At 44.5% G+C, this 27860-nt stretch overlaps 1 protein-coding gene across 5 annotated transcripts; it reads left to right on the top strand.

Moving 5' to 3' along the window:
* Positions 1 to 107: 107 nt before the first annotated feature.
* Positions 108 to 27375, top strand: CNTRL (centriolin). Of its 5 annotated transcripts, none has more exons than XM_064727632.1 (43): positions 108 to 308; positions 1396 to 1641; positions 1923 to 2056; positions 2325 to 2455; positions 3769 to 3910; positions 4394 to 4580; positions 4678 to 4871; positions 5933 to 5980; positions 6491 to 6610; positions 7126 to 7351; positions 7853 to 7962; positions 8458 to 8652; positions 10898 to 11051; positions 11470 to 11690; positions 12230 to 12406; positions 12683 to 12817; positions 12911 to 13056; positions 13452 to 13632; positions 14109 to 14288; positions 14842 to 15021; positions 15520 to 15636; positions 15930 to 16074; positions 16541 to 16680; positions 17165 to 17348; positions 17586 to 17884; positions 18058 to 18266; positions 18429 to 18621; positions 18945 to 19075; positions 19213 to 19353; positions 19459 to 19585; positions 19752 to 19916; positions 20632 to 20791; positions 20890 to 21005; positions 21433 to 21650; positions 22027 to 22184; positions 22444 to 22517; positions 22883 to 23071; positions 23421 to 23646; positions 23822 to 24027; positions 25308 to 25577; positions 25653 to 25715; positions 26181 to 26375; positions 26544 to 27375. In XM_064727632.1, exons 2-43 carry the CDS (start codon positions 1428 to 1430, stop codon positions 26613 to 26615), a joined length of 6873 nt encoding a protein of 2290 aa, XP_064583702.1. In that variant the 5' UTR covers positions 108 to 308; positions 1396 to 1427; the 3' UTR covers positions 26616 to 27375. The 5 variants fall into 5 exon arrangements, with proteins under 5 accessions (XP_064583702.1, XP_064583707.1, XP_064583703.1 ...); XM_064727637.1 differs by lacking the exon at positions 5933 to 5980 and adding an exon at positions 5627 to 5683; XM_064727633.1 differs by having other exon boundaries at positions 1387 to 1641.
* Positions 27376 to 27860: the final 485 nt, after the last annotated feature.

Raw genomic sequence — 27860 nt, 5'->3', positions numbered from 1 at the left:
GAGGGCGGGGCCTCAGCGGCGGGAAGAGGAGAGTGGGCGGGGCTTGGGCGAGGCTCCGCCCCTCAGCCGCACCCACCGCCATCGCCGGCCGAACAAAATGGCGGCGGGGCGGCCCCTTAGGGAGCGGCCTTAAAGGAGCCGCAGCACCGGGGGCTCGGCGGTGCGGGCGGCGATCGCTCGCCGAGGGGAAGGAGGCGGCGGAGAGCTGCCTGGAGAACCGGTGCCATCCTTCGGGAGCGCTGCGAGGCCGCCCTGCCCGGCCGTGCCGCGGCGGCGAGCGGTGAGCCGGCGTTACCATGTCAACGCAGGTAATCACAGCGGAGGCCTGAGGGGGCGGCCCGCGGCCGCTGACCGGGAGGGGATGGGGGCCGGGAGAGCGCGGGGCCCCGATCCCCGGGGCTGGCACTGCAAGAGCACAGCCTGTCCTCAGGAAGCAGCGGTGAAACCACGAACTGCGCTCCTTGGAACATGAGGAACGCCCCAGTGTGGCTTTGCGGTAGCGCGCCAGCATCTTCCTCCCTCTCTGCGCCTTCCAGTCTCATTCTCCTGATCCTCTATGAATTGTGTTTCTAAATCATGGATAGAAAACAGTGGCCCTTTTTCTTGCCCCACCTTCCCTTGTCCTTATTTCCTTTCCAATTTCTGAGGAAGAAAAATCCATCACAATGAAGAACATATTCTTAAGGCACAGTGTCATCACTCGCAAAGCTCCAAGTTCCCATAACAGAAATCTTTTCTATCTTAAAGAATGTCTTAAAATGTGCTCCTTGTTCAGTGGGTGGAGGTGTTGGTGAAGCTCTGTCCCTTGGAGATGGTTGCCACAAGGGCTCTGTCACACGGAGTACAGCGTGACTTTTCCTGCATTTATCTCTGGGGAAATAAATATGTTCATCCCTGAGGGAGGTTTCTGTTAACATTCTCTGGAATTTCCCAGGCAGTCACAGGATAATTTGTTTGCAGAAAGGAAAACTTTGGGAATCCCAGTGCTAGACTGATCCTAATTTTTTTTCCTTGATTGCCTTTTTCTGCTTGCATTTGTTCTTGCTGCAAAGTGGGTGTTTTAAATTTTGGGAACAGTTGGGATCCAATCCTCTGTTTGTGTCCCTGTTAGCCTGAGCTGAGACACTCTCCAGAGCTGGCAGGGTTTGTGTAAAGCACAGCCTGCAGGACAGGAGGAAGATGAGCAGCAGACACAGAGCTGCTCCATCAGTCCCTGGGGCTGTGCTGTACAAGGGTGGGAGTATAAAGGTAAAATTCATCCCAATGCCAGGAAAACTGGATGCTGGCACTCATTGGAGATGTGGTTTTTGGCAGCTTCTGTAGCACCTTTGTTGTCATGCAATCCTTTGAGATTTAGCTTTCTACACAGACTGATAGTTGTTTCAGTTCTTCCAGGTATTACCATGTGATACCCAGCATTTCTGGCAATGAAGAAAGGCTCTGTAAGGAAAGTTCCAGGTAGAAAACCACAGGCACCAGGATCCCTGATACCTCAGCCAATGTCACCTGTCACTTCTGGTGTCACACGTCCACGTCCTGGCCAACAGACCCCTCCAGCTGCTGCCAAAAGCATGGAGCAGAGACCCCAACAGTGGGAGATCCCAGCAGAAAATGTTGGAGCTGCTTTTAAATTTCAGAAAGGTATTGTGTAGTCAATAATACTGCTATCCCAGCACATACCACAAGCATTAAAAGCCAGTGATTAAAGATGTATGATCTCTTGGACAGAAGCCTGAAATTTTTGATTTTTTTTTTTTTTAACACAAATGTGGAAGTGGGAGTAATGAAAGCTGGGGAGAATAATAAGACTTTTACTCCTTCCTGCAAATGTTTCTGGGGGGATAATTTTTAATTTTTTCCAGTATTCAGTGTAAAGAAAACAGCAAATATAACAATCATCAATCCTTTCTGTTTAATTTCAGGTGAACATGGTGTTAGCCCAGGGGTTAGGTACATAACTGAGCCCCTTATAAAGAGTCTGTCAAAACAGCAAAATCTGGCTTGTATAAGCTCACTGAATCTTTCTTGCCCAAAGGATGGGAACAAGAAATTTAAGGTAAGTGTTCGGAAGTTTGGGATTTTTTTGGTTTTTTTTTTTTTTTAATGACATGTTGCTTTTGATGTAGATGAAGACTAGCCCACTGTAAATTTAAAATCCAGCTTTCCAAAACTGTAGAAGACTGTACCTAAAGTGGGGTTATAGAACACCACAATGAACTGTGATTAATAAAATATTAGAGTACTTGGTATTTTTAATTAATAGAAAGCTGCTTTTCTCTTTTGAAAAACCCAAACCCTATGCTAAGGGATTTTCTGTTCTTTAGTACATAGAAAATTTGGAAAAGTGCTACAAACTAGAGGTGCTAAACCTTAGTAACAACCAAATAGAGAAGATTGAGAAGCTGGACAAACTGCTGAAGCTGCGTGAGCTCAACTTGTCCAACAACAGAATCAGGTGAGAGGAGACCCCCAGGCTTTGGGGAGCCCAGGGTCTGTAAAGCTGATTTTCCTTTCCTGCTTGAGTTCTCTCACAGGAGTGAACACTTGAGGTGAGTTCCCAGTTTTATGGCAAGACTAAGAGGCTTTGAGGTGTTTGTAAAGAGCCCAAGCTCTGAGGTATTGGAAGCATAAATAGTTCTGGAAGTGCTGTCAGTGTACATGGCTGGGGTTTAATTTGTTTTCCTTGGAAACCAAGCCAGAAGTGCAGGTTTCCAGATACCACAACAGAGAGTTGTATGAAGAGCAATAACCCAATTAAGTGCATTAAAAATTAATTAAACTTTTACTGTTTATTATTACAGGTAATATATAGGTTTTTCTTTTAGGAGAGGAAGCTGAATGGGCTTGATCAGGCAGGCCATAAATTCCCTAAATTGCTGTTGAACCCTTTTGAGAGCCTGGTGTCTCGTTTAAAGCATTGAAGGGTAATGGTTCATGCAGTAACAAAACTCTTAATCACTTTTAATTTTTCTGTCAACGAATTATGATCTTTACTATTATGAAACTGCCTTTGCAGCAGAGAGGCTGCATTTCAGCAGAGACATTTCCAATGGGAAGTGAGTAAAACCCCAGAGTTCATTTCTACCCATTGCATTCACACAACTTCCTCCCTCAACAGGAATTGAAAAGGGCCAAGTAGCTTTTAGCTCCTGCTCTGTTTTCACACTTTGGTTATTTACAGCTCATACAGACCCAAAAACCAGCACAGTCACAGAAGCACATCCTGCTGTACTTTGTTATAATACTCATGGTTTACTTCATGTTCACACATACTCATAAAAAATGCTCAAGTAAACAACCTAGCATGGTTTCCTCAATGGTTTTAATGAAAACACCAAAAATGTAGCTCTTCATGCTGTCAGTTTACAGCTGATCCTTCCTTTTTATGGGGAAAAAAACCCCACAAAAAACAACTTTCTTTTGATTCATCTTTGTCCCATTATGTTCTGGGAGAGAAAGAGCAAATTTTGCCTATTAAAATGGAGTTAGCACACATTAAAACAGTGTTAATATCGAAATGAAGACATGCAAAAGTAATGAGTTTGTGACAATGGCAGAAAATTGTGCTGTGATTTTTGGTCTTATTTTAGTACTTGTAAGTAAGCTGGTGTCATTTTATTTCAGTTGTCCATGGCACTAAATAATGGCTTTGCTGATCTCTTGGTTAATTAATTGTGCCAGATTTTGTTCTGTTTATCCATAAGGCCTCAGTTTCACTTCAGATTTGCTGTGATTCATGACAAATTCCATTTTTCTTCTCGTTTTCAGCAAAATTGAAGGCATAGAACATTTGCAGAACCTGCAGAGGCTGAACCTGGCAGGGAATGAGATTGAGCACATTCCTGTGTGGGTAGGGAGGAAGCTGAGATCCCTGCGCAGCCTGGATCTGAAACAGAACCAAGTGTCCTCAGTGAGTGATTCTGGTCACAAACAGGCACTGCTCAGTCTGAGCTGGGCATTCACACTGATTGACTTACCCTGGGGAATTGCTGGGTGTCTTTCCACACAGTCTGCTGGGAAATGCAGCATAATAAAGTCATTTATCAGAGAAACTCTGTCCTGCAGGTGGTGAGGATACAAACCTATATTAAAGCATAACTTTTTGGGGGATTGTACATCCACAGGCCTTGGTACCTTGACATTTCCAAGATAAAGCTTGATTGCATTTACACTCTTTGCAGTGGCATTTTTTGTAGAGGAAATAATTTGATTTTAAGAAGTGAACTTCAGTTATAATACTCTGTATTTTGGTAGGTTTTTAGAGATTATTCTTTAGCATAAAGGTTAAAATAAATCTTTTAATACATTCCATTCTACATAATCAGAAATGTACTCCTGGGGGTTTAATTCTTCTCAGAAGGATGTCTAGTCATTGTTTTGTTTCTCTTTGTAGCTCCATGATATAGCTAAGCTAAAGCCTCTGCAAGATCTGACCTCTCTGTTCCTTGCTGGAAACCCAGTTGCAAGTCTGCCTCACTACTGCTTGTACACCATATTCCACCTGAGGGCACTGGAAAACCTGGATGGACAGCCAGTGACAAACCATGACAGGCAGGAAGCTCTGGAGAGGTTTAATTTGGGTAATAATCTGGAAAATCTGAAGTGAATGAGACACATTTTAAGTTGAGAAGGAAAGGATTTTTTCTATTGGAATGTTTCTCTGATTTTGTTTTTCAGAAGAGATAGAAAAATTAGAAAAAGAGTTGGAAAACACAAAAAAGGAGATGGAGAGTGTGAAACTTAACCAGACCAAAGTGCTTGAGCAACTTCAGCATCAAGATGAGCTCAACAAGTCACTAAAGGAAAAGGCTGTGCAGCAGAGACAGAGCTTTGATGAGCTGCAGAGGGACCTGGGCACCAAAAATGAGCTGGTAAGGTAATCCCTGGCACTAAGGAAATCTTCAGACTGTCAATGTGAGAGTTCAAGTGGCTGAAAATTTAATTTTAAAACTGAGAGACTTCCAACTCTTTAGAGAGTGATTACTGATCTTTAATATTCTTTCTGTGGAAAAAGTTAGGTGTATGGAAGCAGCACTCAGTATCACTCCTGTGATTTGCAGTAACTTCTTTGTTTCTAGTAATTATTTATGTATTTCTGTTTAAAATTTTGTCTGTTGGTGAAAGGTTAAGCTGCTGAATTGCTGATGTTCTGAATATCCTGCACTGCTCAGACTCTGAGGAGCTGCTGCAATGAGGAAGAAAATTGCTCCTTTTACACAAACAAGATGTGCACACAAGTTGTATGTCAGTAATAGCCCTTGAATGTTATTTTGGGTAATGCTCACCAGTTTATTTGTGTTTTATTCACATATGTTGGAGTCTCTTCCATTGGTAGCCATAAAATGCAGGCAAAGTCCTGCATTTGAGAGTGCTGGGTTGTGAATGACCTGATGGGAACTTAATATTTGGATTTTATCCTGTTAGACTTGTCCTCTAAAATTTTATCCTTCAGACTCTCATACCTGGTACTTGTACAGCTGTTTCTCTGAGCACACACACACTAACCAGCAGCCTGCTTCTAAAATGAAGTTTGCAGTATAAGGAGGTTTAGCAGCAGATACTTTGCAGCTTGAACCCACTCTTCTCCTTTGGATGACAAACTTGGCTCACTTGTGTCTCCCTTTAGCTGATGTCTGGGTTTGTCACAGTCCCCTTCCTGCAGAGCCTTTGTTCCTCACTCAAGGTAGCCCCACTGTGCCCCTGGGTTGCATGGTTGCTTTTATTTCTAGGATGTATTTGCACGTTCCCTGAAGTAGCAGCATTATTATGAAGTGTCCCAGTGAGATTTTATATTCACTATGGTTTGGAATACAATTTTCTTGCTATTTTTTCCTCCTTTTCTCTGAAACAGAGTTAATTTTTTGCATGACATTTATCAGGTTTTGAAATCTTTCTTTAAGCCTTTCCTGTTCTATTTCTTTTCCTCCATTAGTTCTGCTTTCCACTCTCTATTGGAATTGTGCTGCATGTTCTCCTTCAGGTATTCAGTGTGAAAAGTTGATTTAAAAAGAAATCACATGATGGACCTTTACTTAAAAATAACCTCAAAACCAATCTAGCACATGGTTAAGCTAAAATAAAATACATAGACTTTGTACTCTTGACAATTGAGATATTTTGGTTTTTTAACAATCAGTGGTGTTAATAGCCCTCATGCTCACTAGTAGCAGATCCTTCAGATTTTGCTGAAGGATCATACCCAAATTATTGTTTTATCTTAAAGTGGGTTTAAAAATAAACCTGTCACTTTGATGTACATAAATTTCGAAGGCCTTTCATGTGATCATTTGTATTCTATTAATTGTGGGGCTTTTGTCTCCTCTTAGTCACCATTGTAAAATTGCCCTTTGTGATCTCCTTGATCCTGAGCTGTGCTGTGAGCTTTGTTGCCACGTTAGGGGCTGTGCCCTGCTCTCTGTGGAGCTGCAGTGTGTGTGCCAGTGCTGAGTGGATTCCAGGCAATGATCTCACTGCCTTTGTGCTTCTTTAGCTGAAGCAGAAGACAGTGGAGCTGACCCGGGCTTGCCAGAAGCAGTATGAGCTGGAGCAGGAGCTGGCCTTTTACAAGATCGATGTCAAATTTGAGCCCTTGAATTATTTGCCCCCAGAGGTAATAATTTTTAAGTCATGGATCTTTTTATTGCTGTTTCCCTTGATTCTTCAACTTGGAAAATAAAACACTTTATTAGTTTTCCTATAATCAAATAGATACTGCTTTATTAAAGGCCCAACCTCTGTCATACCTGCAAACAAAAATGCCAGAATGAAATCCATAAGAAAAGTAAAGATCAGTAGTCATTGACTACAATTAAGTTATGTCTGAGTATAGTTAAATGCAACAATGTAATGGACTAAATATAATCTAAGTAAATTTAATATACTAAGGAAAAGTTCCTCCAGACATCTGCAACAAACTGGGCACACCTCAGTTAGGTTTGTTTGCTTTTAATTACATTCTAAAACAACAATGTTCAAGGCCAAAAATGTTAGGCATAATCTCCTTTCTTCTTATTCTTCTAATTTCAAATTGGTTTTCCTTTTTATGCTTGATAAGAGAATAAATGTATGCTAGGAGTTGGCTGCAGCCATAGTTCTGAGGTAAAGACTCTGCTTCTTACATTTCAGGAGGTTGAACTTGATAATGTACCTGGTGAAAGCCCCTACATTGGCAAGGCCAGGTACAAAAGGAACATGTTCATAAGGGAAGGGTACATCTCTGACCCAGCCCAGCAGCTGCAGCTTGGGAAAATGCAACAGGAGGAGGATGACTCCTGCAGGAAACCCCAGCTGGAATCACACCTCCAAAGTCTAGATAAAATACTGCTGGAGAAGGAAGAAAAGATTAATACAGGTAAAACCTTGTTTTTTATTAAATGAAGATGAAAATGTGTATCAGTGTGGTTTATTCCAGTGGTTACATGCCAGACATCAGAACAGAAGCAATGTGTCAAAGGCTGGAAGTGCTGTGGTTGTTAAACACTGGACTTGATGCATTTTGGTACTACAGTTTCTTACTGCTGTTATTTTAAAATAACTCGGGATGAGAGCATTACATGTTACTGAAAACATCTAGAGTCAATTGATGTGTGAATTATTGGTTGTACTTGTTAACAATTTGGATTTCTTTTCTGAAAAGCGAATGTAATTGTGTGGTTACAGGTGTTAAATGCGTCTATGAATGTGACTTTGGATTTCTTTTCTGAGAAAGCAGAATGTATTAGGTGTGGTTATCAGGGTGTTAATGCTGTGCTGATGAATGTGTTCATACTCAGCTGTGTGTCAGTGTTATACATAATATTATAATGTATTTTCTGGGATTGTGGGTTTTATGTTGGTTTTCTTTTGTCTGCAGCACAAAAAAGATTAGAAGAACTGCAAAGTGAAATTGGAGATGCAGAGCAACAAGTGCTGAAAGTAACAGAGGAGCTGCAACAACTGGAGGATGCTCTGGCTCAGAAAAAAGTAAGTTTTTCCACAAGGAGCAAGGGAAGGTGTTTGAAGTGGTGTTGATGTAAGAAAATACAACTTTTTGTCCCCATTTTTATAAAGAGGCCACTGTACAGACATAAATCCATGTGTCAAGCATCAGAAAAATCTTCCAGATTTTAGAGAGCTTGTTCATAAGTCAGCTGTTAGAACTGTAGTGCAGTTAATGGCATCTGTTCCATGTTGCTGCTGATTTATTGCTGACTTGCCCAAACCCTTTGGAGCAACCTGCTGTGTAGGTTGAGTTGTGCAGCTGGTAAGCAGTGTGGCTACAGAATTGGCAGCAAGAATTAATTTATCACCATTAAACTAAAACAGCATCTTCCACTTTTTCAGCTGTCATCAATTGTTGCTATTTTTAATTTTTAAATTTGCCTGAAAATCAGTGACCAGGATTGTCTTTATTTAAATGTTAAATATATTCTTGATCATCTGTCTGTTTCCAACCACTCAACCTAATGCTGTCTCCAGCTCTCCCAGGCAAGCAAGGAAGCAATTGAACAGAAATTGAGTGAAAAGTTACAAACCCTGCAGGAACTACGCAATGAAACCTTAGAACTGGAAAAACAAATAGAGAAACAGAAAAGGGAAATAGGGAAAAATCAAAAAGAGCTTGAAGATTTGCAGAGTTCTCTTGGTTCTGTAAATCCTGAGGATCCAAGGCATGTAAGTAAAACCAGAATCTGAAGTTGTTATATACTGTGCAATGGATTAAGGCAGCTTTAGCAGGTGCCCATTCACTTGTGCTTATTTAATGAGTTCTGTTCTTTTGCTGTTTATCAGAGTCATTAATTTATGATTTGAAAGTTAAAAAATCTTTATAGTTAAATAATCCCACCAAACCAACCAGCTTTGGCAAAACACTTGAACAAACACTCATATTCCCAGCAGGTGCTGTAGAGCACATTCAGAACTAAACCTTCATGCTTTGCACAAACACACTGGGCAGAGCCTTGCAGACAATTTCTGAGTAACAAATCCTTCCTGCATCTCTTTGTGGAGTCTGGCCTTAAAGGTTTTTAAAGCTCTGTGTGTGGCAGTGCTTATCCAGGCTGTTTGGTGGGGACTTGGTGGCCTTTCTGTGCTGTCCCCTCCAGTCCTGGGGAATCAGCAAGGCCCAGAGGTCACAGGACAGCCCGAGCTTCCACCCAACTTTATGATCATCATCAGGGATGCAGGGCTTTTTCTGAGCTACACCTGTGTTCAGGTACAGCAAACACTTACAGAAACGAAACTAAAATGAAACAGAATTATCTTTAATAGCGTTTTTTAAAACCTTATCTTTTTGAAAGATAATTATCTTATCTATCTTATATATCTTATCTAATTGAAAGTTTTTCAAGCCAGCTGGGGGCTTTTAAGTGAGAAACGAAAGTATTTTTATTCTTGGCTCCGTTTTCAGCAGAGGCACGTAAACACTTGTTTAAAACGCTCCTTTTGTATTTTAAACTTAATTTCTTCGGCTCTTGGGTGGCAGAAGGGCCGAGCGCGTTGCGGGAAGGCTCCCTGAGGGCAGGAGCGGGGCCGGGGACAGGAGCGGGGCAGGAGCGAGGGCAGGAACGGGCCCGGCCCTTCCCGCGGCCGCCCCTCGCTTCGAATCACAACACAGGAAACGCCGTGCGAGCCAACGGCCGGGAACGGGACCGGGAGCGGGGCTGGGACCGGGAACGGGAGCGGAGCGGGCAGCGGAGCCCGGGCGGCGGCTCCGGCTCCAGGCCCAGCCCCGGCCCCGCGGAGGCTCCGCTCCGTTCCGGCCGTGCCGAAGCTCCCGGTGCTTTATTCAAATGAATTCCCGCTCAGGGGTGGGGCGTTCTGCAAGTGCTGTCTCAGGAAGAAAAGACAAAGGCAAAGCTGTAAGTGCTCGGGGACCTGTGGCTTTTTGTTTCTTTTTAAAACTGCATTTTTGGTGCCGTCCGGCAGCTGCAGCAAGATGGCTGAGTGGCAGCGGCTCGAGTTTTACTTGGTGGAATTTCGGTTTTGAAGGCTGCAGGGCAGTTTGTGTTTAGCAAGGTGACAAGTTGAACTGTGCTGATATGGATGTTTAAGTTAACTTCCGGTTTAATCCATTTAAAATACAAAAAGCTTTGGTTTTACCCATTTGTTTTCGTTATGGAAGCAACTTTGTAAGTGTTCTTTCTTCTGAGAGCTCATATTTAAATTTTCTACTGTTAGCTTGATTTATTTTTTTGAGTAGTAAGAAAAACATGCAGTTAATCATGACAGTATAATTCTGTATTTTCCCAAGTTTCTGGCATTTGAGTTGTTTCTGAGCAATTGCACACTGGTAAGAAATAACACTTTATTCTGTTGATAACCAAGTTTTTGTAAACAGCTGGAGCAATCAGTTAATTCATGTAAATTCATGAAGTCCTTGCCAGAGTCTGTGTGAGCTGTGTGATGTATTGCTCAGAAATATTTTAATAAAATAAGATTTACTTAGGAATATTTACATAGTAACTGTAAAGTTGACCCGACTTGCTGTTTATTCAGAGTATTTTCATTCATGTGCTGACCTGACATGTTCTAATGCATCATCTGCTGTGAGGGCAATGCAGGATGACAGGATTAAAGGTTCTGGGAGAAATCATGTTTGTTCTTGACTGAGGGAGAGGAAGTGGTAGAACAAAATGTAAAGGCAGGAAGAAAGATAGTAGCCATGAGTACCAATTAATAAATGCAGGCTTTATTCAGCCTGGGCAGACAATGCTGGTACTCACAGATTGCTGCTTATCTGGGGTCCTTTGTGGGACAGGGCTGAGGGAAAATTCCAACAAGTAACAAACCCCAAAGCACCACGGTGTGTGCTGAGCTCGTGGCTTTTCTTGCTGATAGTGGGACACTGAGACAAAATCCCTGTTTGAGGTTTTAAATCTGTGTTGGTGCCCTGCTTTACCTTTCTGTTACTTGGCAGGCTCACATGAAAGCTCAAAAAGCCAGCAAAGAGCAGCACCTGGATATAATGAACAAACACTGCCAGCAGCTGGAGACTCGCCTGGATGAGATGCTCTCCAGGATTGCCAAGGAAACTGAGGAAATCAAGGATTTGGAGCAGCAGCTCACTGATGGTAAACTTTCATTTTTGTCTCAAGGTATTTCTTTTACTTAGGGCAACATGAAAATTGAATTGAGGATTGGTTTGTTTATCTTTGCTCAAATGAAATACAGAGTGGGTACAAAAGTGTTAAAAAACTATTCTTAAATGATGTGAGAGAAACTGTGTGTGCTCACCTCACTTCTACCTGCTTGGGAAGGGAGGAATACACAAAGAGCTGCAATTTCTTTTAACTCTTCCAGTGGTCAGGTTAACACAGTAATATTGGGAATCCTAACCTTAAAACCAATATTTTCTCCTTGAGTTCTAGGTACTTGTTTTTTTACTTACTCCAATGGCAAACTTTGAAATGATGAAGGAAGGCAGTTTGGTTTGCTTGGTAAATAAATGTGGCTTTTTAACTACTTCCAACTCATTTTGCATTCCTGCAGGTCAAATAGCAACAAATGAAGCCCTGAAAAGGGATTTGGAAAGTATTATCACTGGCCTACAGGAATACCTGCAGAGTGTGAAGCAGCAGGCAAAACAGGCCAATGAGGAGTGCAAGAAGTTGCAGAAGGAAAAAGAATCTTTGCTGGGAAGATTGGCAGGTCTGGAGGAGGATAAAAACAACCTGGAAGTGGTTGCCATGGATGCAGAAAACATGAGAAAAGTAAGGCTTAATACCTCTTTTCCCAAGTTTAGGTATCTAAGAATAAACTGGAAAAAATAATCTGGTGATCAGATTAGGACTAGGGAAGCACAATTCCTTGGACAAAATAATTTCTGATTTGGTAACATGATGAGGTGCCCACACACCTGGCCTTTAAAACCAGTGGTAAGAGACATGCAGGAAAGCTGTGCTTTGTGGGCCATGGCTCAAAGGGCAGCTTTCACCCTGCAGATGGATTTGTGTGGGATGTCAGTGAACCCTCTGACCCTGGCCAGGGCTGTGTGCCAGCAGCTGGGCTCTGTCCTGTCAGCCAATGACCCAGAGCTGTCTGGCATCCTGGTGAGTGTTGTGTGAATCCAAACTCCTGGCACGGCTCTGTTTCACTTCCAGCTCCCCCTTTCTAACCTGGCTGTGGATTTTGGACAGGTAGAAGTGCCACCCCCCTTCCAGTTTTAATGGAGTTAATGGGAAGGGAGGGAAATACTCTTAAATTTTGGCTCTCCCTTGTGCATCCTTCTGAAATGGGTGTTAAATTCCAGGAGATTGCAATGCTGGAGAGTTCACTGCAGGAGCAGAGGGAGATAAATGAGTCCCTGCAAGGTGCTCAGGAGAAGGTCAGCACCCACAAGGCTGAGCTGGAAGCTCAATTAAGAGAGAGAGATGCTGAAGCCAAGCAGCAAAAAGAAGAACTTGAAAGACTGAAACAACTTAGCCAGGTAAGGGCAGAGCTTTAGTGCTGCCAGAGGTGTTAGCTACCCCAGGACACCTCATCTCCAAAGCCAAACCACAAACTGCTGGTCTAGGCAGTTTGCTGGGATTTAGAACTTTGCTTTGAAGCAAGGTGCAGATGGTTTGCTTGGGGTTGTTTTGTTGGATCTTTTTTAGCTGTTGTCATGTTGTCACTGTTTTAAGAAATACATCTGTTGTGTGTTTGGGGGACAGGTTGGGGTTGGGAGTGGGGATATTAATCTGGAGGTTTTGTGGTTTTGTAGATGGAGCTGTCAGCCCTGCAGGATGAACTTGAAAAGGAAAGGCAGCTGTTAGAGAATGCTCAGACCAAAGCACAGCTGGCAGAAGAAAAGGAACAACAAAATTACAAGCTGCATTTACAGTTCAAGCAATTGCAGGTGAAGTTTTTGGTGTATTAAAAATCCTGACTTTTCTCTCTTGTGGATTTGTTTGCTTAATTTGTGTGGGGCTTTTTTTTGGTCTGTTTTTAGGGAGACAATAATTTCCTAAAACAGCAGCTTAAAGATCTCCAGAATCAGCTAAACCATGCAGTTGGTAACTTAATTCACCCTGAGGATGTTATGGCTTGTATAAATGAACTCAGGAAAAGGCTACAGACAGGAGCTGGAGAGATGAAGTGAGTAAAATAAAAACACAGTGTCAGATTTGAGCATGTGGAAGGGGCAGGACAAGGGGCAATGCCCCAGGTTGTGCCAGGGAAGGTTCAGATTGGATATCTGGGAAATTTTCCTCACTGAAAGTCTTGCCAGGCATTGGAACAGGCTGCCCAGGGCAGAGGTGGAGTCACCAGCACTGGAGGGATTAAAAACTATTGAGATATTGGGGACATGGGTCAGTGGTGGCCTTGGCAGTCCTGGGGGAGTGGTTGGATTTGATGAACTCAGAGAACTTTTCCAACCTCACCTGAATGAATTACACAGCATCTCTCAACCTTGCACTGTTTGTCAGTCATGATTTCAGTATCTGGGATCACAACTTAAAATCACTGTTTTCTGTCTTGGAACTTTCCAGGTGTCCAAATTCAGCTGATATTTTAGGGAAAAACCTTGCAAGTCTGCAGAAGGAATTCAATGACATCCTTGCTGATGCACAGAAGGAAAAAGAGAAAGCATGGGCTGGACAGAGACAGTTGCAGGAAGAATTGGTGTCCCAGCAGGAGAAACTGGAAGAAATGAAGGAGAAATACAGACAGGCATGTATCAAACAGCAAAAGCAAGTGAGACAATTTCAGCTTAGTCTAAAAAATGTAACCTGCAGCTGAAGGATCAGGTTTCACTCGATGAAGCTTTGCTGTGCTCTGTCCTTTGTGTAACAGTGGAGTCTGATTTGATTTTTCATTAATAGTCTTCCTGATTTTTACCTGATTGTTTGGTGAATTGGAATTTAGTCAATGATCTGTCTCAGAGGCAACAAAGACTTTAATGACCACTAGAAAAATACAGCTCTGAACCTTCTTGAAAGATCATTTTACATATCTCTAATAAAATAACTGAGGCAGTCTTAAAATATTACAGTTACAGTGGCACAGTAGTTACTTTTCCTTTTTGTTTTTATGCAAAGTATGCTGGTAACTGCACTTCCCAGAAATTTAATTAAATAATTAAAACAGGGTGGCTTCTGATTGGAAAAAAATGTATGGCCACTTATGCTAACATATTTTACTTACAGGTTAAAGCTGAAAACAGGCAAAATAAGAACAAGGTCCATCAGCTAGAGAATGAAATTCAATGTTTAAATGAAAAAATAAAGAGCATGGAAGAGATTCAGGGCCTGACTGATCAGCAGCTGCAGGAGGCAGATGAAGAAAAAGAGGCTATTCTTGCTCAGCTGGAGGATTTAGAGAACAGGGTAAGGATGGGTGAGGGCAGGTCTGTGCACTGCTTGATTTGAGAAAAAAACTTGTGAATTTCTGCTTTATAAGCCAAAACAACACGTGCAGGAACACAGATGTTAAATATAGCATCTTGCTTTTCCTTAAATTTTACTGCTTGTCCTCACTTTAGACTTTTTTCTAAATAATATGAAATGAGGTAGTGTTGAAGGAGGGGGACCAGGACACCAGTTGGTTCATCACAGGCCCTTCTGGTCCAGTTTATTGAAGAAAGTATCAAACACTTATACAGCAAATAATAAGCTTATGAATATTCTGTAAGCCAAGCAATCTATTGGTTAAACTATAACTCATCCTCATTCCTTAGGGGTTACATCTCTCTTTTCTCATGTCTCTTTCACTGTTTGTTATTATACCACAGCTAAGCCTCAAGGACACGCCATCAACACAGGTGCAGGACTTGGAATTAGCCACGGTTTTGTACTTTTCTATTCTCTAACAGCTAAATTCCCAACAAGGTAGGGGAGAGGATGAAAGTACATTGTAAAAAATCTATTTTCCTGCTTTCAGAAAAAAAGAGAAGATGCCAGGGCACAGGTGCAAGTGCTGAGTCTGGACAAGGAGCTGAAGGAGCTGCAGAGAGCAGTGATCACCTCAGACAGGCTGGCAGCCACCGAGCTCTCCATGGCTGCCCAGCAGCTCAAGGCTCTGCAGGGAACTGTGCTCAGGATCCACCAGGAGAGAGCTGAGGTCAAGCAGCACGGGCAATTAATTAATTGCTTGTTAATGGCATTGCAGTGGGAGCAGGGCTGGGGTCCTTCAAATGAGCTTCAGAGCTTTCTTCTGAATGTTCTGAGCTGCGCAGGAGCTCTTGCTGTGGGCAGAGTTTGAGGTGCAGAGATGAGGGAGGAAATGGGGCTATGGACAGGTTCCTGCTGTGGGAGGGAAAGGGAGGGGAAAGATCATTAATCTCTTATTGACTGAAAGGCAAACAAGAGATAATTCATTGTTCTGTAAGCCAGAAAAGCAAAAGAAAGGACTGGAAACTCCTTTTCAAACTGGGAAGCACTATTGGCTACATAATAACATCTCCTCTCTACCCCTACTGTGAAGTGAAAGGAGAAACAGTATTTTACATGGATCTGGAGTTCAGAACAGGTTCTCCATGGTTAACTTTCCACAATGGCACATCTCAAGCCTGAGAAAGGTTCCTGCAAACTGCAGCTCAAATGCAAATCTCCATTTCAGGAGCTTGAGGAAGCCCAGGAGTTCTGTGCTGAGGCAGCTCGTGCTTCCCAGGCTCTTGCCAAAGCAGAGGCAGAAAGAGAATTGCTACAACAACTCCTGAAGGAGAAGGAAGAGCAAGTAAGTTGTTTGCTCTGTGTTATATGATAAAATACCAGTGAGTTTCTGGAAATGTCATGTTTAGAGGTTCTTGCCCTGCCCTTTCCCCTCAGATTATCCCAAATCAGTGCTCTTCCCTCCTCTGGCACCTGCCCCAGAACAAACTGAAAACCTCACTGCCTGGAGCAGCTGAGTTTGAAGGGAAACCATCCATCACCTGTTCACTCAAACATCCCTCATTTGAGGGCATGGGAAGGGCAGCTTTGTGCCCTTGAGTGGGAGCTTTTTGTGATTTAAACTTCTGTTTCAAATAGCTTCTGCAGGAAATGGAGAAAGCTGGTGAGAAAAGTGTTGCATCAGACACTCAGAAGTTTGAAATTAATAAATTAAGTGAGGCTGTGGAACAGCAAAAAGCAGAGATTGACCGTTTGAAATGGCTGTTGGATAATATTGGGACAGGTAATTTCTCTTTTCTCTCCACTTCTTGCAGACAGACAGGGGTACAGAAGATTGTTATTCCCCATTTCTCACTGTTTGAAGCTGGAGAATAGTGTTGAGAATATCCTTTTGTGCATGTTTGTACAGGATATGTGGCAATGTTCCTTAGTTTGCACTTTTCACAGCTCTTTAGGAAACACTGATTGTGCTGAGCATTCCATTTAAACTGCTCAGGACATTGGCAGAGCTCTGTGTAAGGAAAATGAGCAGCACTTCCCTGGATCTGAACTTGTATTTCCACAATCTTAACCCACCAAACCCCCTGTGTATGCCTGTCATTATAGATCACATTTAGTTTGTTTCCCTCAACAATTAATTCTTTTAAATATAGTTCCAGTTGAACTGGATAGCATTGAGGGAAAAGTTGAATGCAGTATCTATTAAACTATTTGCCTTGGATGACTCTAAAGCTGTGCTTAATTTGCAGGTAACAAAGATGAAATTGGGACCTTACAGGATGAAATTGCAGCCCTCAGAAATGTGCTCCTGCAGCAGAATGATCACAGCCCCAGCAGAGCAGAGCCCCTGAAAAGAGGGGGATGCTGGTACTACCTGACATCATCACAGGTCAGGAATAAAACTCCTGCCGTGTTGTTTTCCTTGTGGAAAGCCCTTTGATGGGGGAAAGTGCATTGTAAATTTAGTAGGTTTGGGAGAAATTTAACAACACACATTGGCTGGCATGGAGGAGAAATATTGAAATAAATCACACAAAATGTTCCCTGGTAAAGGCCTTTACTGTGCTGATGGGAGCCCGGGTACATCACATGGGGAGAGAACTGTTCAGGGGGCACTACTGAAAATCCATTTAGGTAAGGGCTAAAAGGAGATGTTACAGACAAACATTTCTTTCAAGGAAATATTTGTCTGAATTTAAAACCAATACTGTTAAAATATATTCAGTGCTTTTAAAGCAGCATCATGCTTAGAGCTGAGAGACAGCAGGGTATGTGTGGCCTGTTCTGAAAAGTCATTAGAATGTTGACAACAATTCCTTTATTTGCCATGATTTATCATGTCATGATTAACACATGCTGTATTTTTTCTTTAGGCTTCAACTCCTGCTTCCCAGAGCACCAAGGACTCTGGGGTGTGTTTGGGGTGCTCTGGCACATCCCCAGCCAGCAGAGGGGATGCTCAGGACACGGCCTGTGGGAGGGAGGACTTGCCCAGCCAAGGATGTTGGGTTTACTCACCAGTCAGAAATAGGCTGTACAAAGCAAATTCTGGCAAAGGTGAGTCAGTCTCAGTCTCAGAATGTTTAGGAGCAGACTAAAGATGGACTTGCTTAGAGTTCACAGAGAGTTGGTTTTTTTGATGGACATGAGTGAATATAAATGTTTATTACTGTTGAATAACTTTGTTTAAGCAACATTTTTGTAAATTACATAGAATTTAGAATGTGCATTTGAAGACTATCTCTACTAAAAAAGTTATTGAAAGTAACACGTTTGGTTTTGTCTCTTTTAAAGAAATAAGAGCAAAAGAAGATGGTGAAGGAAATGCAGGATCTCCTGTCCCTGAAGGCTCTCCCTTTGTCCCAGCCCCAGGCACAGTTATTTACACAGCCCTTCCAGATGGAACCCCTGCACCTCAGGGTGTGGGGGTTTCTGGCCCCCCTCCTGCAGCTCCAGCTGCTCCTGGCTCCACCATCCATGGCCTGGCTCCTCTGGGATCCCAGGTGATTTGTGGCCCTCTGCCTGCAAACCTCACCGTGCCCCTCATTCCCCTGGGAGTGCTCCTCTGCAACGTTCCTGAGCACCAGGACCTGGTAAGAGCCAGAGCTGCAGCTGGGACCCTTGGGAGCTGCCTGACAGATGGATTCTAGGCAAAGCTCCCTGCTAGGAAGGGTCTGGATCTGGTTCCAGCCTTTGCCAGCTGGGTGTCAGGAGGCCTCAGCTGGAAAATGGATCCTGATTGTGTTGTTCTGTTCCCTGTGTGCAGGAGAGTGAAGTCTCAAGGCTGGAAGACACTGTGTGCTATTTAAAGTCTCAGAAATACAAAGATAAATGCTCAGAGGCAGCTGAGCATAAATACAGAAGGGAGGTGGAAAGGTTGCATGGAAATGTTGAAGTTCTGGAGCAGGAGAGAGCAGAGCTGGAAGGGGAAGTGGCAGAGCTGCGCCGGGCGGCTCAGAGCCGGAGCACACACAGGTGGGGACGGGCACTGACAGGCAGCCTGTGCAAATACCTCACCCTCTTCCCAGCAAAAGTCAGCTTTTTAACTCATTTACAAGTCTAGAAATTCAACAGGCTCCCAGACCTTTGGCAGCTTTGTGTTTGAATTCCATGTTGTGTTTAATTCCATCCTTTCAGGGACTTTACTGATGGCTACACCGACGGCCTCCTTGCAGAGCTGCAGCTGGAGAGGTCCCTCCTGCAGCAGGAAGATGTTGCAGAGGAGATTGAGTGTGCAGAGAAAACTCTCCTGAAGCGCAGGGCCGAGCTCAGAGAGGCCAACAGGCTCCTCACAGAGGCTCAGGTGGAGCTGGAGAGCACCCGGGGCAAGGTGAGGGAAGGCAAAGCCCTGAGGGCAGAAGGATTTGAGGGTTGTTTTGTTTGTCTGGCAGTTTATTTTCACATGGGTAGCCTGGAACTTTTTAAAATGCTTCTATATGGAAGTAAGTTGGAAATAAACTGTGCTAGAAGAACTTGGTTTAGTTCTTGTTGAGAGGAAGAAGGTTTTCTGCTCTGGACAAGAGAGGAGAAAAGGTTGTTCATGGTAGAAAGAGGGAGAAGGCTGAGCTGGAATATTCAAGCCAGGAACTCACCTTAAACAGCAAATGCAGCATAAGGTGAAATGTATTGTCTCAAACCCAATTTTTGCTCTAGACTAAAGAGACTCTGCAGAAGTACAACCGTGCCAAACACCATCTGTCCTGCACTGAGATGGAGGCAGAGGAGCTGGAGCAGAGGGCTCAGGAAACTGCCACCAAAGTGGTGAAAGCAACTCAGCAGCTCAGGTACCCTGGGGGCTCCTGAGGGTTTGTGTCACACGGGGTGAGGACAAGGACTGGGATCTTCCCAGTATCAGGACACTGCTTTTGGAGAGGGAGAGCTGTTAACATTTTAATATGAAAAGGAATAAATGCTCTTCTAGGTTATTACAGACAGACACGAGGGGTTTGGAGCAGCTCAAGAGGGAACAAGAATGTATTTTGAAGGAAATCAACAAAATGGTGGCTGCAAGAGACTCTGAGTTGCAGTCATTGAACCAGAAGATAGAAATGCTCACTGAAAGGTGAGGACTTTCAATTTACCATGGACTGTAGGAAGTTAAACATCTCCTCCTCCAGTGAGTCACATTCTCACTTCTGCTGACTCCTCTTTTAATCCTCACCCTCAGCCTTCAGAAGCTCCAAGGAGACATCAGACTTGCAGAAGGGAATGAGGGCCAGCATCTCCAGATCATCAGGGAAGCAGAAAACCTTGTTCAGGGCAAGAAAACTGAACTGGAAACATTGAAAGATCAGGTGAGGCTTGGCCTACCAACCCTGGGCTGTCCATTTTGCTGGAATTAACCTTTGTGTCACAGTTATGATCCCAGGCTCTCTGCACTTTTACATGTGGGTTTTTTTCATGTTTAGCTACAAAAACAAAAGCTTGCACTGATTCTTCTGTTAAACTTCCCCACTGTAGATTTGTACTCAGAAGCAAGAGCTCCTGCTCCTGGAGCAGCAGGTGACTGAAAGAACAGAAGAGCTCCATGGCCTCCAGGACTGCATTTCCCAAAGGAAAGGTGACCTCGAGGAAGCTCTTCGGGATGGAGAGACTGAAGCACATGAAAAGCTTCTCCAGATAAGGGCAAGTTTCCCAAATGAGTTTTCAAACCATTGAAGCAAAAGACTTGAAGTATTACAAACATTCCAGGTTTCCACAAAATCAGTTTTGCTTTTTGTGCCCTCCCCAAACCCACTGAGAAACAGAACATGGAATTTGATGGGTTTGTGTGACTGAAAGCTTGGTCCAGATGCACAAGGAAGAACTCCCCAGTTCCAGTAACTCTTACAGAATTGGTCCCTTGAGAGCCAAGTTACATTAAATATGAGTCTGTGAATGACTTCCTGTTGCTGGGGAGCAGCTGCTGAGGGAAATGAGTGTGATCAGTGTGTGTAAAACACAACACAGCTGCCCCAGTCTGTGCCCATCCCCATTTGCACAGAGAGGATTCTGTACTTCCCTGCTGAAGTCAAAACCAAGTACCAGGGTTAATTAGATTTTGTGGTTTATTTTCTTTTGTGAGGGTTTCTTGTCTGGTTTTGTTTTAAGGCCTATTATTCACTTGAATGACAATGTTGTGGTAAGATTTGGAGATCAAAATCTTTGCAGAATTACTACTCCAAATCATCAACAAACAAGACCTTAACTTAAATATTCTGTATTTTTTGTTTGTTGTACCACAATATTGATGACAGACTGTTAAATTATTTTATAAATATTTAGAACTTCAGTTTAACTGAAATATTAATTTTAAATTGCAAAGAATGCTATTCCTTGTAACACTGATACATTCTCACAGGAAATAAAAGTACTTTTGGGAGAGCTTAGTGATGAGAAGAATGAACTGGATGTGCAGATGAATGAGAAAAGAGCACAACTTCTGGTCCTAAAGAAGGATGTCAGAAAGGAGGAGGAAAATCTTCAAGCAATACTTGGGCAAATCAGCAAGCACAAGATGGGTATGTCCTGGGATTTCCTGGCTTTTGTGTGAAGGAACACACAGAGCTCTTTAGTGCTCATCCTAATCCAATAACTGCTCTTTATTTCGCCTCCCTAGAGCTGAAACATGTGCTGGAAATGCTGGAGCTTGAGAAGAATGAACTGGAGGGTTTGAAACTCCAACATGAGCAGAAGGTCAACGAGCTGGAAAGGACCCAGGTGGCTCTTCTGGAGGTAAGAAATGCTGGGACTGGGACATCTGTGGTTCTCCTAAGCCTTGGCTAACAGAGTCCTGATACCTTTAAATCAATCAGTTTCTAATCTGATTTCAGCTTATCACAGAAAATCTTAAATCTGCCTAGGCCCTTTAAAATAATGGGATTTATGGTGCATGTGAGAGAGAGGGAGCACTGAAGCTCTTCTGGGGCTGTAGAGTGATGGGTGGATCCTTTCTGTCTGGATCCTGTCACTTCCAAACAATGAGTGTGGAAGGAGTTTAACTCAGCTGGGGATCTCTGGCACTAAAAATGTCCCCAAGGACTCGGAACCATTTTATTGTCACCTTCCTCCACTGAATGCACCCAAATCACTCTGGCTGCAGCCAAGGCTGTTCTGCCTCTGGAGCCCAGAGGTGTGGAGCTCACCATGCCTGTTCCCCCAGGAGAAGCTGAAGCTGGAGAACGCCCAGAGGGTGTTGCAGAGCCAGCAGGGAGAGGTGGATTGGCAGGAGCAGCTCCTCAGGAGGGACAGGGAGGAGAAGGAGCAGCTGGGCTCCCACCTGAGAGCTCTGCAGAGCAGCGTGGAGGCTCTGAGCAGGGAGAAGGAGAGGCTGCAGGAGGACTCCAGGACTTTGGAGAAGAGGTTGTCACAAACCAAAAGGTGAGGGAATTTCTTTTTTTTTTCTGCAGAGATCAGAAGGGATGGGGAAGTGTATGAATGTCTGTGTGTTGTAATTAAAAATACAGCTCTGACTCTGAGGTGCCCAGTGATACAGAGCAGGCATTTTCTCATGTTCTGTGGAGTTTTTGCTTTAAGCCTCTCTACTGCAGATTTAAAAAATATTCAGCAATGGAGCTGATGAATCAGCAGCATTTTTATATCCTGGCAATGTCATAAGAAATGTTACAAAAAGTAAAGTGTTGTATCTTGGAACAGGACGTTTGTCTTGCTCTGACTGCTTGAGGGTTTTACTGACATTTTTTAAGTCCTCACCAAGGATTTCCAGCTAACCAAGGATGTGATTCACATTTTACAGAGACTTAACTGCTGCTGAAGACAGCAGCAGAACTGCACTGTCCAACATGGAAAAAGTGGAATTGGATGTTAAGAACCTGCAGCAGGAGGTGGAGCTACTGAACAAGCAGAAGAAATCACTGAATGCAGAGATTGCTGCTGTCCAGGAGGATCTTCAAGGTAAAGATCAATTTTTAGGTTTAAGCAGTGATACACTAGAAGAGAAATTCTGTTTAAAAATACACTTTGAACTGTGTGAAATTAAACATTCAGCATGCTCACATGTCCATAGGCAGAAAGAATTGAACATGTTGAAAGGATGGACATTTCATAAACTGTGTTTGTCTTACTCACTCTTTGCTCATGAAAAGAGAGAATTTCTATGTATTGGTATTTCAAACTGCTGATGGAAAATTCTTGTCACCAAATACTTTTCTAGGGAAAAAGGAAGAGCTGGAGACACTGAAAGCAGAACTGGATGACTCGAGGCAGCAGCTGCACCTTGTGGAACAGGTTGGTTTTAGTGAAACCCATCCTTATGGTCCCTCTGGGAGTCTGATGTTGCTCCTGACCTGCTCTTGAGGGCACAGCTCAGCAGCAGAGCCCTGCAGAGCTGAGAGCAGGGATTGCTTTGTGGTGTTCCTGCTGAGTGTGGAGTGGCTTTATTGCTTCTTGGGGAGAAGATCATTTAAAAACAACCAACCAAGCAGCACCTCCTGGCTCTTTATCTGGTGGCTCCTTGTGCTTCACCCTGTGGCTGTTTGAGTGAAGGAGCCCTGAGTGTGCCAGTGGCCAGCTCTGATCTCTCAAACCCAAACCTTTGGGGCTGGTTCCTATTCCCAGCTCCTCCTGCCACGTGCTTTTGTTTTCCATTGCAGGGTTTGGAAAAGAGCTCCAGGCAGCAGGAGGAGCTGCTCAGGGAGCAGGCAGCCCTGAAGGAGGAGATCCGAGAGTATTTAAGGAAACGTAAGGAATGCCAGGAGAGGCACAGGAGGAGGCAGAGCCAACTGCAGCAGCTCCAGAAAAAGATTGAGGAGAAGGAAACAGAACTGGCCCAACAGGAAGCGGTAATGAGCGCCCTGAGTTGCCTCACTTCCTCCTGAGCTTAAAAATAATTCAAAAAGTTTGAGGAGTGAGTTTACAAATAATCACAAAAGCACAGATTGCTTTGGCCAAATTAGCTCGGGTTGGGTGAGGAGTTTCAGCAAAGTGTGACCTGAAAGAAAAACTGAGGGAGCTGTTCTGAAAATGAGAGAGGCAAGAAAAACTGACAGAGAGCTTTTGTCAGTAGGCACTGTTAGACTGCAGTTCTTTCCAATTTATGCTGGTTTGGCTTCTCTCATGTCCCTCAGTGATGGTTTTTGGTCTCCCTGAGTTGGTGCTGGTTCAGGCTCAGAGTGTGGGGGTTTCTGGCAGGTTCTTCATCGCCTCAAGCAAAACTCAGAGCGTGAAGGGAAAAAACTGGAAGAATGTGCAGCTAAAGCGAAGGATCAGAAAATGCTGTTGGAAAAGGAGCTAACAGATCAACACAAGAAACTGGAGCAGGCAAAAGCCAAAGTCAGGCTGGCAGAGGAGAACCTTGGGAAGCTGGAAAAGGAGGAGTCCCGGTGTGCAGCTCTTGAAGAAGCCATCAGAAAAAGCAGTAAGAGTCATTGCACAAATGAACTGCCACTGTCCCTGGGGGCTGAGGATAATGGCACAACAAATATTTTTGTTCTTCTTGTTTGGGTTCTTGGTGGTTGGAAAATATCTGCTGTGTATGAAGTGGGCCAAGATAAGTTTTGCTAATCAGGATTTTTTTTTAATGTTCTTTACAGAACATCAGCTCTCAGAAAAAGAATTACAGTTGCAACAAAAGGACAGAGAAATACAGTGTCTTCAGAAAGAACTGGAGGTCTCCAAGTCTGAGCTAAAGCAGCTTCAAGGTCAGATAGTGTCAGAGAGGAGAGAAGCAGAAAAACAAATCTTGAATCTAAAAGAAACACAGAAAATGCAAAGGATGGAGCTTGAAAGCAAACTGCAAGTAAGTCCTTGCTGAGTGGGGAAAGTTTGGGGGTTTGGGTTATTTTAAACAGCAGAATGATGGAACACCCATTTTTGCCATTGGAGGAACAAAGTAATGGAACAACTGCACAACACCCAGGTTCCTCCTGTTTGTGCCTCACAGGAACCAGGGCTCTCTGAGCTCGTGTGTGGGATCTCAGCACCTCAGTCTTGAGGTGCCGAGTCACCAAGACCACCCCTGGGGGGCTCGGGAGTCCTGGAATGTTCCAGAAGTGTCTGGTGGCTGGACTTTGATCCTACACAGGAGACGACACCTGTATGAGGACAGGAGGGTTTCACCAGGGTGAATGGTGAAGGGATCAGTTAATTAGAGGGTGAGACACAGGGTTTAGGATTTATGTACAGGGGGGTTTAGAGAAGTAAGATGGAGGAATTGGGGCGTGTCCTGTCCTTCTTCTTCTTCTTCTTCTTCTCCTCCATCTTCTGTGGTGATGGTGGCACTTTGGGATTGGTCATTACTAAAAGTGCACTGGTCAATAAGGGTGAAAGGTATTGGGAAAAATGATAAATATTGTACCCGTAACAATGGGTATAAAATAGGTGACTGCCCGGAGGGCAGGGAGTGTGCTCATGGCTGGCTGCTGAGCAGAGCTCTGTCGGGCCGAGAGAAAATCTTTTAGATAAACAATTAATAAACACCGAGACCGAGAAAAGAACTGAAGCCTCTTCTTGTCCTTTGATACGCGGGCTGCCCCAAGGCCACCCCGGGCCTTTCCAGGCCATCCAAACAGCCGAAAATCGGACACTCGTGTTCTGCACTGGGTGCTGCAGTAAAAGGCATCTCCCTGCACTTCCCTGGCAGCTTGCAGAGTGCCAGGGCCGTGTCTGAGCTCATCCCCACAGTCAGGGGGGCTGAGGGCTCATGGCTTCAGCCAAGCTCATTTTGTATTGGTTTTGAATCCTCCTGCTGTATTCACGATTGAAAATACACCCAGAGTTGTCATTTATGCAAATCACTAAATGTTAGCAATGTTCAGAGCTACTCAGCAGGCATTTAACAACTTGCCAGTGCCAGCTTGGGCCAGCTTTTTCTTCTTCAGATACTCACTTTAGATTAAAAAGTGATTCACCTTGTCTGACTCCTTCTAGTCCTTCAATAAACCCTTTGAAAATTGTTGTGAAGTCCTTTAAAAACAGAGAAGAATGTTGTTGGCAATTGGAAAGGCCTTGCAGGGTTGGAGTGTGAGGCAGGTTTAGGTTAAGGACTGGTGTTTGTAACCCAACTGTTTTGTGCTGCAGGTTAAAACCCAAGACCTGGAAGAGAGACAGAGGGAAATGGAGAGTGCAGCAACCTTGCTGAACCTGGAGGTTGAAAATGAGATTAGGACAGGGTTTAAATCTTCACGCTCATCTTCTCCAGCCCCCTCGGAAGATTTGGAATCATCAGTTGAAGGAAAGAGGAGCCTGCAGTGTGAGTGTGATCACTCAGACACTGCTCCCTTCCCTGCTGCTGACAGACAGCTCCTCTCCTTGGAAGAAAAGTTCAACATTTCCAGATTCTTCTTACTGGTAAAATGCTTTGGGCAAGTGGCTGCTCCCGGTGCTGTGTTGGTGCCTCTGGCTGATTGTGCTTTTTCCCCCAAGGATGAGCAGTGGCGGGGAGAGGCACGCCGGGAGAAGCTGCAGCAGCACGAGGACAGGCTCAAGGTGCCACTTCTGTGCCCTCACATCCCCTGGGCCCCTTCAAAACATGATCAGAACAACCTGGGGGAGTGGGGATCCTCCTCCAGCTCGGGCAAATCCACTCTGGAATGACCAGAGAGAGGAGCCTGGGGTGGGAACAGTAAAAGCCTGGCTGTAGCAAGATATGTAATTTTAATTGGCACTTAATTGGATGTTGGAGTATCCCAACAAGATTCTTTAATTTATATCGTCCTGTGATATATCAGCAACATGACAGAGGAGTTCAGCATCACCCTGATCCCCTTAAGGTCCAGGCTCAGTTTGAACACAGCCATCAAAATGGATAAAATAACTCCCAAACCCACCGCCCCCTGCTTGTGGTGTGAGACCCCACCTTCCAGCCTTTAGGGCTGGCTTTACCCAGTGCTGCCAATGCGTGTTGTGCCCACCCTGGTGCCCCCAGCCCTGTGTGACCGTGCTGTGTTGCAGGCGCAGCTGCGGCGCTGCATGGCCAAGCAGGCCGAGGTGCTGCTGCAGGGGAAGCGTCAGACGGCCGGGAGCCTGCACAGCCTCCAGCGGCAGCTGCAGGTGCTGGATGAGCTGGTCAACAGCACCGCCTCCGACTCCTCCTTCCTGGCCAGCAGCCCCAGCCTGGGATCCCTTCACAGCCTGACAAAGGCTCAGGTAATGTTCTGCTGGCACCAGGGTTCTCATCTGGGGGTTTAATGGTTCTTCTCTCTCTGGGAGGGGTAACAGCCATGGGCTGCCTCTCTGAAGGTGTTGATCTCACCCTGCCCCTGCTCTTTGCAAAGGCTGAGCTTTCCTCACAGTGCTCTGGGGTTGTTTTTGCAGGTGCCCAGCAGCCCGGGGAGCGCTCTGGGATCGCCAGTGCTGCGTTCCAGCTCCCAGGGGGTCTCTCGGTGAAGGCCAGAGGTGAGCTGTGGCTTCAGGCCAGTTCCACTCTCCCTGAGGGGCTGCAAGGCTGAGGGGCTGTGGGGCAGCTGTGGCTTCACAGCCCGCACTGTCCCTTCCTGTGACAGCACTCCTGGGGCTGCTGTCGGTTCTGCTTTAGGTTTGTGTGTTGTGCAGAAGAGTCTGGGTGAGAGCTGCTGGGAGCTCTCCTGGGACACGGAGTTACTGCTGCAGAAATTGTTGCCATCCCTGGTCTTTCAGGAACTTTCCTGGTTTACTGTTCAGCCCGGTGGCTGAATCTCGGGGACAGCTGGTTCCACCCCAGCCTGGTACAAAAATGTTCTTTTGTAACGGTTTAAGGTACAAAGGTTACTTGAAAAGTGGCTTCACTCTGAAAGCAAAGCCCAAAGCACATCCACAGCTTGGACAGGGCCCTCAGGTGCCATCTCTGAAGAATTCTCCTACCTCACTGGGTGAGCCTTGTCTGAAAAGCCTTTGCTGCCACTCACAAGCAGCTGCTGCAAGGCCTGTACTGTGAAGGTTTTGTACAATTGACAACAGGTTTTTATATATAAGTTGTTTTTTTAAAAAAAAAATTTCAATGTGTATTTAAACATGTCCAAACCAACCTCCTAAGTGTCCAGCTAGTGGCCAGTTTCCACTTTAAAGAAACCTTGTTGCAAGGTCTGATCTGTTGCCAAATGCACGGAGGTTTAAAATACAATTATTTTGGATACTTCCCTAAAATAAACTTTTGTGATTGATGCTTTTATCTGGGGGTGGTTGCAGATTCTTTTCCTTGAAGCTGTTCTCCAGGACACTGATACTGGCACAGGCCTGGACAGTGACAATGCTCAGAGCTGGGGCTCCTCCTGGCAGGGACGTTCCAACATTGGCATCTCTGTCCCTGCCCCTCTTCCTGGCTGCTGGGTGAGCACCTCTGCCTCTCCCCAGGCTTGGCTGAGCCAGGAGGATACAGACAATGGCTTCTCAACAAAATTACAATCAACTTACTCCCTACTTAGAGAGGAAAAGCCACTTTGTAAATCCTTGAGGCAGCAGGACAAGGCACAGCCAGTGGCTGAGCTGGGATTGTCCCAGCCCCCCCCACCCTTTCCCAGGGATGGGCTTTGGCATCAGTCTTGCCCTTTCTCTTCAAAGATAACATTTTCTATGCAGCCATTGTCAGAGTTCAGTGGGAACAAACACACCCAGCCCTGCTTCCCTTTGAGAGCAGCTCTGGGAGCCACGGGCAGA

The sequence above is a fragment of the Zonotrichia leucophrys genome, chromosome 17 (genome assembly GCF_028769735.1).
Source record: "Zonotrichia leucophrys gambelii isolate GWCS_2022_RI chromosome 17, RI_Zleu_2.0, whole genome shotgun sequence".
NCBI classification, from domain to species: Eukaryota; Metazoa; Chordata; class Aves; order Passeriformes; family Passerellidae; genus Zonotrichia; species Zonotrichia leucophrys.
Note: the sequence above shows the minus strand (reverse complement) of the source record. Positions and strands in the feature narration are given on the sequence as shown.